At 39.5% G+C, this 9,926-nt stretch overlaps 1 protein-coding gene across 4 annotated transcripts in view; it reads left to right on the top strand.

Annotated features, from left to right (window-relative positions):
• Positions 1 to 2,680: 2,680 nt before the first annotated feature.
• The window catches only part of PCNX1 (pecanex 1), a gene marked incomplete in the record, with an annotated part of 64,588 nt that continues 57,342 nt past the window's right edge, over positions 2,681 to 9,926 (top strand). For all 4 annotated transcript variants that reach the window (XM_072428523.1, XM_072428521.1, XM_072428522.1 and 1 more), the window contains 1 exon segment: positions 2,681 to 3,013. In XM_072428523.1, coding sequence (XP_072284624.1) covers positions 2,861 to 3,013 — 153 coding nt within the window.

Here is a 9,926-nt window from a genome sequence, read left to right as displayed (position 1 = left end):
TTTTTAAATGTGTCAGGAAGTGACTTTAGATTTGCTGTGTATTAAAATTTGTTTTGTATGTACATATTTATGTTTTAAATAAGTTTGGTCGAATAAAAAAATGTTTGGATTTCAACTGCATAATTGGAGTTTCCAATGCTATTGGAGGATGCTAAATAAAAACATCCCCCATCATTTGCAAATGTCAAGAAGTGAGTTTTTGTTCCCCTAAGTTGCAGATGATCTTAGCTTTAATGTATATGCCCTGTAACACTTGTTTTTAAAGGTTTGCACCAAAGACTAAAGTAAGGACAAGGACATATAGACATGAATACATACAATTATACCTGTTACCACTCTTTCCTGTATAGTATATCAGGTTCACCACAATCTGGCTTAGGTTCACCCATTTTGTTTATTTATCATGCTTGTTTTAGCTTGTATACCATGGAAATATACATGGAAATAAAGCCATGTCCTAATGTACAGGTAGATTTTTAAACAAGAGAGTTTAAAAGCAGAATTCTCAAGGGCTATACAGTTAAAATTAATAATTTTATTATACCAAAAAATATATCCAAACAAAACAAACAGTTATAATTAATAAAACATAGCATATGCCTATAGAGAACAATGCAACATCATATGCATAGTTACCTTCTCCCCAAAACCATCTTCATCAAGATATTGGTTTTCTATAGAAAATGTATTTCCCACAGAAGTATGTGTGATAATACTGTAATCACAAATCAGATATTTACTTGTTGTTTACCTTCTAATTCATTGATTACATTTAACCCGTCTTCTATGCATTCTGTACCACCAACTCTGATGGCAATTCATGTTAAAATGGATATTATCACCAATGTCTTCTTGTTCCAGAGGTAACATGCCAATTTGTTCAAATGTTTAATACTCAGGGAACTTCGTCCCATATAAAACAACAGTAGATTTATGGCAAAAAGTGAATAAAAGAGTCAAGAAAATCAATTGCGCTGCAAATGGCAAGGTATATCTAAACTAGTGTTCCTTAACCAGAGTTTCTCCAGAGGTTGTTAGGGGTTCCTTGAGCAATGAGCAATATATACCTCTTGGGTTAGTTACCACTGCCATTTTTAGTTTTTTTGGCTATCTGTAAAGGTGACAATTATCCCCCTGTCCAAAAAAGTAAGAGGCATTCTTCCTACTGACATCCAAGCTAATATACTGTGAGCTATGGACATAGTAATTATTTTCAGAGGTTCCCTGAAGATCACATAGACATTTTAAGTTTTTCCCCATGTAAAAAAAACAGGAAGCATTGATGTAAACCATTTTTTTCCCTGCTGCATACATGAAAGTACATTTATTGAGGTTGGTACCATACGTACACACAACCATTTCTCAGCCAGAGTTCCATTGAACCCCAGGGGTTCTCAGGAGGTTGCTGGGGGTTCCTTGAGCAATGAGCAGTTTGGGATTTACAGGTCAGTTTAATTGACATCAATGAACTTTTTTCTATGTGTAAGGGGACATTCTTCTCAGTGGCCAACAATGTAAGAGGCATTCTACCTACTGACTGAACTGTGGATGGAATAATTATAGTAGGGGTTCTCCAAAGACCTGAAAATTATTTTAGTAGTTCACCTATGTTAGAAAAGTTGAGAAACACTGGTATACACCACAACAGGAAAATTATATAGCTTCTTTCAGACATATGGTTAAAAAACCCTGCATTTAACTTCTCCAGAGTGCATGGAACTGCTTTTATGTGCCCAGGAACAGGAAAACACACCGGAGGTCAGTGCATTTGAATTCGGTGCCCTTGCTAGTGGCAGAGTGGTTCCTCTTCCTAAAATGGAAAATTAACCATGCCAGAACCTCACTGACACTGCATGCAAAATGTTTCGCTTGAACTGAATGGGAGCCTGGTTGAGCATAATGTAAACCTCTGCAATTAATTACAAGTCTGAAACTAGTCCAAAAAAGAAGTAAAAACTTTGTGTATTTTAAATATGGATAGAGTAGGTAAGAGCTAAAACTCCTGTGACCAGGGAAAATTCCCTTCACTTCGTCTACAACAGGAAGAAAGAGGAAATGCGGGGAAATGTTCTTTTTTAAACAGCTACATAAACATATCTTTTATATATTTATAAGTATTTGTTTATTATTTATCCTACACAATTCAAATAAAGTAAAATTTGGTGAATGAGTGCACTAGTATTCACACAAAGCTCCATTTATAGCAGGGGTATCAAACTCTGGCTCCCATCGTCCTTTTTTTTGGCCCCCAAAGGAATCCTAAATATGAAATACAGCTGACCCGCCGCTGCATTGAAACATCCCCACTACCACAGTTCCTGGCATCACTGGCGTCTATAGACCAGTGGGCTCTCTGCCTATGCGTGGCCCCGCATTGAACTGTTTTATAGACGCAAGTAATGCCGGGAATTTTAGTAGTGTCTCTATTTCATTAAAGAGGGAGTCCAAGCCCCACATTGGCAGCGTCTGGCATTTCCAGCACTCCCCCTCAGCTGTACTTTTCCGCGACTTTGTCTAAGTTTTTGATTTTGGCCCTCTGTGTATTTTAGTTTGACATTACTGATTTAGAGGAATAGAGTGTGTGACTTTTCCAGTTTCGTCACTAGGTGGCGCTGGTATCTCGGACGGAACCCTTTGCTGTGCTGGAGACGATCTAGACGACGCTCTATGGTTGTACAGAAGGAAGAACGAGCGCTGAGGGCTAAGGCCGCTCGTCGCTGGAGGACCCGAGCTTCCTCCGGGGGTGAGAGGGGATAAAATGGCCGCTGTGAGGCCGCCCGGGCCTGTCTCCCAACGCCGTGTTCCTATTCTTCTTCGGACGGGAAGGTGAAAGCGGCCCGAAGGGGTGACACGGAGGACCATGGGCTCTCAGACGCTGCAAATCCTCCGACAGGGAGTGTGGGCTTCCATCACCGGGGGCTGGTACTACGACCCCCACCAGAGCACCTTTGTCAACACCCTGCACCTCTACATATGGCTCTTCCTGCTCTGCTTCCCCTTCACCCTCTACATGGTGAGTGTATGGAGCCCCAGCTTCCTCCATCTTGTCTGCTCTACAGGCCTTCCCTTCTCAGCTGCCATCAGCATGGTGTGTGAATCCAAGGGCCACTGCCAGGGGCCACATATACACAGAACCCCCTGAGGAAACCTGGCATCAGAATTCCAGTCTATATATAAACACATTTACAGCATTTCATTAGCATTGAATATTATTCTATCTGCATAATACAACTTCTCTCTTCTTGATGAACACTTCCTGTGATTGGGTGACTACCCTCTCGTTGTCTCCCAAATGCTCGCCTTTGTTGTCACCAGTTCTGCCAGTGGGGGCTTTGCTCCTTGTTCAGCCACAGACCTCCATCAGTTATTCCATCCAGAATATTGCCATGCAGCCATTGCCGGAGAGCACGCATGTAGACAGGAAGGGACTGCAAGAGATGAGCAACCCAGGTAATCAGACATTCCCTGGTGGGAATCTTCCAGGTCCATGTGTTTCAGTAGCAGTATTTGATGCCCACCTAAGAATTTCCGATTCCCTGTTTTATAAATGGAGCCTTTAGTTTCCAGCTTTAAATTGAGGTTACAATTGTTTATTTTCACACTGATTTAGCAGACTAAATGTAATTTAGTTAGGCTTCACATCAATCTTAAATATCAAAGGCTTGCTTATTTTTACTTATGACATTTTATCTAGTCTATAGAATGGCATAATGATGATGGCAATAAAAATAAAGTTGTTCAGCAACAGAAACGTGAAAAATGATCTATAGGGAAGTTTTTACTTCCTCTTCCTTCTGTTAGTGTCTCAGCCAGGGTTTCTCCAGAGGTTGCAAGGGTTCCTTGAGCAATGAGCAGCCTGTACCTCTCAGGTCAGTTTAACCTCCCTGTGTGAGCGTGCCACAGGACATTTAAAAAAAAAAAAAAAATACTTTTATTATTCAGACCGCCGGGCAGGTTAAGTGACACCAATGAGCCATTTTGATATCTGTAAGGGTGACACTCATCCCACTGGCAAGCAATGTAAGGAATTCTTCTACTGATCACCATGCTATTATACTTTGAGCTATGGATATAGTAATTATAGTAGGAAAGTATTTTAGGGATCCCCGTGTTAATAAAAAAAAAAAAAGTCAAGAAACTTGTGTAGAGGGCAGATGTGTGTGAAGGGCTAGCCCACTACAGGCAAAATAAAGGAACGGGGCGGATACAAGACCAGGTATTCCATATAGGGAAAGTACAGCAGTGACTGGTCTTTGTTACAAGTTCATGCTCAAAGGTAAAGTTTCATGCTGAATAACTACACCGATTTATAAAAACATACAAAGCACAATGGTCAAGTAAGAACTCACACGTATTTTGTATTTAGTCAATATTTGCTTATCCCATGGGGACTTCAGTTTTCAGGAGGAACTTAAACTAAAAAAAGGTGTTGCCATAAAAACCATAAACAGATTTTTCATCTTACATAAAAGGGCTGTCTACATTTTTATGTAAAGTGAAAATTCTGAGTTTAGGTACACTTTAAGTTCAAAACCCTAGAATATCAAGTGATCCATAATGATGGTAACAGTTATGTTTACTTTCAGAGGTCCCAATACTATACTTCTCTTTAGACCTTGGTATGCTGTTGTGCAAGTCCTGAACCCTGTTCAGTTGCATTTCGCATCATTTTTCAAGAACAAAAGCCTTGAGTTCAATGAGGGAACAAGGAAGTGAAAATCTGATGTGCTTTATGCTATTCAGAATCTTTTCTAACGTGTCAGTAAGGTTTGAATGTCTGTTTATGATGAGGCTTTTTACTTTATTCTGAGGTTTGTAAAACACAATATTGAAATTTGCTTAGCAGTGTTTGGGGTCTCCTCTTGTAGCCCCCCCTCCCCATGTTCCTCTTTGCTGGTGCAGTTTGGAGTATGCTGTCATATTGGAGATTTTTTTTTTTGTTTTTTATTTTACTGCTGTACTTTATCTACAAAATGACTCATGTTTATTTTAAGTGCAGCTAAACATTACAAATAAAAAAACTGCTATAAAGTAGGTTTATTGCAGAAGGGACAGGCAGTGTTCTTTATGCAGTAAAACAAACTGAGCTGCCTTATTGCATTTTTTTTTTTTATTATTAATCACGCTGACAAGTCCTTTCTCTGTCGTTGGGACTGAATTTTTTTTTTTTACCTTTTCTGGGTGTCAGTTCATTGGTAGCTCCTGCACGTGGGAGTTGCTCCAGTCCCGGCAACTCCGGGTGATTCCTCTATGCTTGGCGTACAACACTGAGCTGCACAAGTGCAGAACAAACATTGCAAACAAGCAGGTAATTATGTCTGATTGCTGAAGGGACATTGCCTTTTCCATCTGCAGTAAAAAAATCCTGCCTGATCACCATTTTTCAGTATGGAGCTATACAGTCCAGCTTTAACAATTCATACATCAAAGTAGATGTTGTAGATGTTTTTTGTAGTTGACCCCTGAGGCTTTGTATACAAGTTAGATTATTGTCAGTGGAAAAGATCTTTCCTGATTATTATTGGTCACAGTAGAACGAACAGGTGCTGTACACACGCAGCACTATTCAGTTTTCTTTATTACAAACAACACATTCTGCTAGTTGCTTATGGTAACCACTGTATTCACTTTGCTTCCTAGTTTGGCCCTTAGATAGATATAAACCTAACCTCTAAAATCTCATAAATTTAAACTAAAGGCAATTTCAGATTTACTGCATCCTGCCACGAAGGTCCTTGTTCAGGCACTTCTTGTTACAGAAGATCAACATCCTGTCCCTAGTTGTCAGACTGTTGTCACTTTGAGAAACAGTCTTGAAGAGGACTGTAAACTGAGAACATTGAATGGCCATCTTTTGTCAATGTCAACCTTAAGAAGTCCTCCCTTAGAGGTGAATAACTCTAGTTATGTTAGAAGATTTAAACAGATGAGCAAAAATGTGTTTGCATTAAGTGAACACACCTTAGTATGTAAGCATTTGGTTGGAAAAGGTGTCTGATATAAATATTTTGAGTATCTCAGGCCTTTCCTTTGACTGTGACTCATATATTAACCATTCTGGGTTTCTGATTCCTGGCATTCATAGTTTATACTGCCAGATTCTGTTTGATCAATCTCTTCTGTACATGAAGACTATACCATGCTTGTTTATTAATCCTGTTTGCTGGTCTGCTAAATTTTTATTGTGACAAAGTGTTTTACTATTGGAATAACAAAATAAATTATCATCATAAATGAAAATATTTTAGCTAGACTGGAAGACACACTTATGTTTTCTTCCCTAGTTTGTGCCGAGGTGGGGTAGTTTTAATGGGGACAAAGCTGGCCTACCACTGTGAGTTTTTATGGAGTCACCTGTAACAAATATTGGCTGAACACCACATCCATTATTTTAGAGCTGTGCTTGTCTACAAGAGGTTGCTAGGAGTTCCTTGAACAATGAATTTTTGTCTATCTGTAAGGGTGACATTCTTCCCACTGGCCAGCAATGTAAGAGGAATTCTTCTTACTAACTACCATGCTTTGAGCTGTGGATATAGTAATTATAGTAAGGAATCCCTGAAGACCTGAATGTTGTTGCAAGCATTACTCTCTGTTAAAAAGATTGAAAAAATATGCACAGACTTCTCTTTTCTAGCCCTGCTATAGTAAGGGTCAACCTGTTTATTGAGCTCCTATACGGGAACAAATGTACAGCAAATGTTTTGCATTGGGACCTTGGGCTTTCTCACATAGGCAGTTAGAATTGTGGCATTTACTAATTTGTACCCAAGGCCACCAGGTGGATGCTTGATGTAGCTTGTTACTGGCATTTCCTCAAATACAATATTAGATGAATGACAAACCTCATGTCGATCACTTATTAAACCACAAACTGATCTGGCAGCTGCTCAGGCGGTCTGTGTAAACTTGCTAAAGATGAATTTATTTGGTTTGGAATTACTTTGTGCGTAAATATTCCTTTATTCAGCATACAGCTTGAATTTTTTCTTTGTTTAGCTGGGCTGCAAATTTAGAGGAGTGATAACACTTAATATTATTATTATATATTATTACACAGTATTTATATAGCGCCGACATATTACGCATCGCTTTACAAAGTCCATGTCACTATGTCCATAGTCATGTCACTAGCTGTCTCTCGAAGGAGCTCAATCTAATATCACTACCATAGTCATATGTCTTTAATAGTCAAACTCCATTCAGGTTATCTTCTGGCTGAAATTCGAACCTGAGACCTAGCACTACAAAGGTGAAAGTTCTAAACTCTGCTGCCCGCATGGACTTTCAAAAGCTGTTTTTCTTTATTTCTATCATAGTATAAAATGGCTTCTTTTTGTGACATAAAACTGGTTGGGAATGCGCCTAAAGCAATTTTATTTCTAGAATGTAAATTGTGTGCTACTAGGCACAATTAGTTCAAAGAGAGATTAGGAATATCTGTCGTAGGCTGGCACCAATGTGCATAGAATTAACACAGGCAAATTATTAAAACCTGTAACATTCCACAATTTATTGGGGTTTCAGGAGCCTAGCTGTTCCATTTACCTTGCTATGCTGGTAAAATACTTTGTCCACAGTCTATGACCGAGTTTCTTAAATTGTATAGGCAGTACTGCATAATCCGGTACTTCAGTTTGAGTCTCATTTCTCCTACAGCAGCATTTATATTTCTCCTCCTGTTGCTCTCTTTATCCTGCAGACAAAATCCAACAACAGTATTGGATCCTATTATAAAATCTTTAGTGATTGCTAATATCCCCCTCGCAGTCCTTGCATATTTTAGAAATGAATAGTTTAACCCACTAGCATCTACACAAAATATATTTAAACCCCAAATTGTAATGCGTTACACTGGTAACTGTTTTTCCTATTCCAGGCTTTCTTTTTCTCCTTTTAGTTTCACCTTTTGATCTAAACTAGTTTCTCATAAGGTTACCTCACTCGCTTACAGTTTTATATTTATGGAGGAGCAGTGATGTCACCCTTGGACAAAAAGATGTGTTAGGGCTACAGAACATCACCCCATCTCCCCTTCCCTATACCATGGTGGGTGGTGTTTAGTCTATAGATGTACACTAATAGTGAAGAGTACTCTGCCCTAATTTTCCTGTGGAATTACCTGGTACTTTTTTTTTTTTTGCATGTATTTAGCAAATCTAGGGCTCAGTTGCAAGTGAATGACAAAAGGTGTTACTAGAACGCACCAGATGGCAAAGACATGTTTCAGCCCTTAACACAATACTTGAAATGGTATATTTAACAAATCAGTAGGGAGAAATTAGGAAAAGCATTGTTAGGGACACACAGGAAAAAGTCTATTTGTAGAGTTTGAATTCTCATGCAGTTATAATAATCTTGCCCTGAAAGAATACTGGAGGAGGACATCTGCAGTGTCTGCTATCTGGATGTGTTGTAAAAACAAACCTTGATAGATATCTCTGTAAAAGGTAACGTTAAGAGAAAATATATTTAAAAGGCACCTGTTAAAATCAGCTTTTTATTACAAATAGTCCATTTAATAATTAATACATTGCTGGAAACAAACCAGCCTGGCAGCAATGTAGAACTGCCTGTAGTTGTAAAATGCATCTGTAGGTTATTCCTGGGCTGACATTTAATATTGGTCTTGGCAATATTGTGTTGTGTTACAGAAATAGGAGAACAAGCAAAAATTAAAAAAACACAGGAAACGTTAAACAATGTTGTGTTGCCTACAGTACCGGAGATACAAAAGGCAGGGTCAACAATCATCATTCATACAGACGGCAAATAGCAACATCCGGCCTAGTCAGAATATTTGTTAGAATTTTGCCTGGTTTGAGTAATATTGCCAAGTGGTGCAACTGCATGTAAAGGATAATCTGCAGTGAAAGGAGCAATAGAAACCGCATGAACCGTTTTAATGTGTTGTGTATTAGGGGAAAGAGTTTAAATATGTAAATGAATTGAGTAGGGTGTACATTTTGGTAAAAGGCCATTGATGATTGGTGCAGACAGAGCGATTATTGGGTCGTTAGGCCATCGTTCTACAACCTTTTTTACAAGGATTCCTATTTTGGGATTTAGGGTTATGACATGGGTCACAATACAGGGGCTGCCACCCACCTAGAATTTCTTCCAACCCAGCTAAAAAAAACTCCAGGCTTGAACACTTTTGTTTATAAAGTGCCAACATATTATGCAGCACTGTATATTAAGTAGGGGTTCCAAATGACAGATTGATGCAGGCCATGACACAGGAGGTGTAGAGGATCCTGCCTAGGAATGAGTACGTTTATGGGAAGGTGATAGATGCAAGGTTTAATCTCATTAACACCTTTACCCACTGCTCATCTGCAAATAGTCCAAGTCTCTAGATAACCTTTCAGGTCTTCAGGGAACCCCTACTATACTATAATTACTATATCCATGCCTCTCACAGTACATTAGCATAGTGATCAGTGGGGAGAATGCTATGCCAGTGGGAGGGGATCCACACTTAAGCTACGTACACATGTCAAAATTTTCTCGCCCGATAATCGGCTCAGGGCCTATATCAGGCAAGAATCTGGCGTGAACAGCCTGCGTCATTCATCTTCGGTGGATCCATCCTGGCAGATCCATGGACAATGAAGGACGAGTGATCCCAATGCAAGGGAAGAGGGAGAGCCGGCAGCAGGGTGCCTCTCTGTCGTTCTCCCCCTCCCCTCTCCATAGAGCAGAATGGTGCTGTATGTACAGCACTCGTTCATGCATCGTGCAGTTCTTATAGTTGGAAAGGAGCGTGAAAGATCCTTTCCAACGACAAGAATTGCACGTGTGAACGCGGCTTTCTAGCCAAAAAGATCATTGGTGTCACTGAGCGGTACCAATTGTTCATTGCTTAAGGGCCCCCTAGCAACCTCTGGTGGAATCCTAGTTGAGAAACACTTCCCTGGGACCTC

Source organism: Pyxicephalus adspersus, chromosome 12 (assembly GCF_032062135.1).
Source record: "Pyxicephalus adspersus chromosome 12, UCB_Pads_2.0, whole genome shotgun sequence".
In the NCBI taxonomy this organism is placed as follows: Eukaryota; Metazoa; Chordata; class Amphibia; order Anura; family Pyxicephalidae; genus Pyxicephalus; species Pyxicephalus adspersus.
The sequence above is the reverse complement of the archived record's forward strand: the minus strand, read 5'-3'. Positions and strand labels throughout refer to the sequence as shown.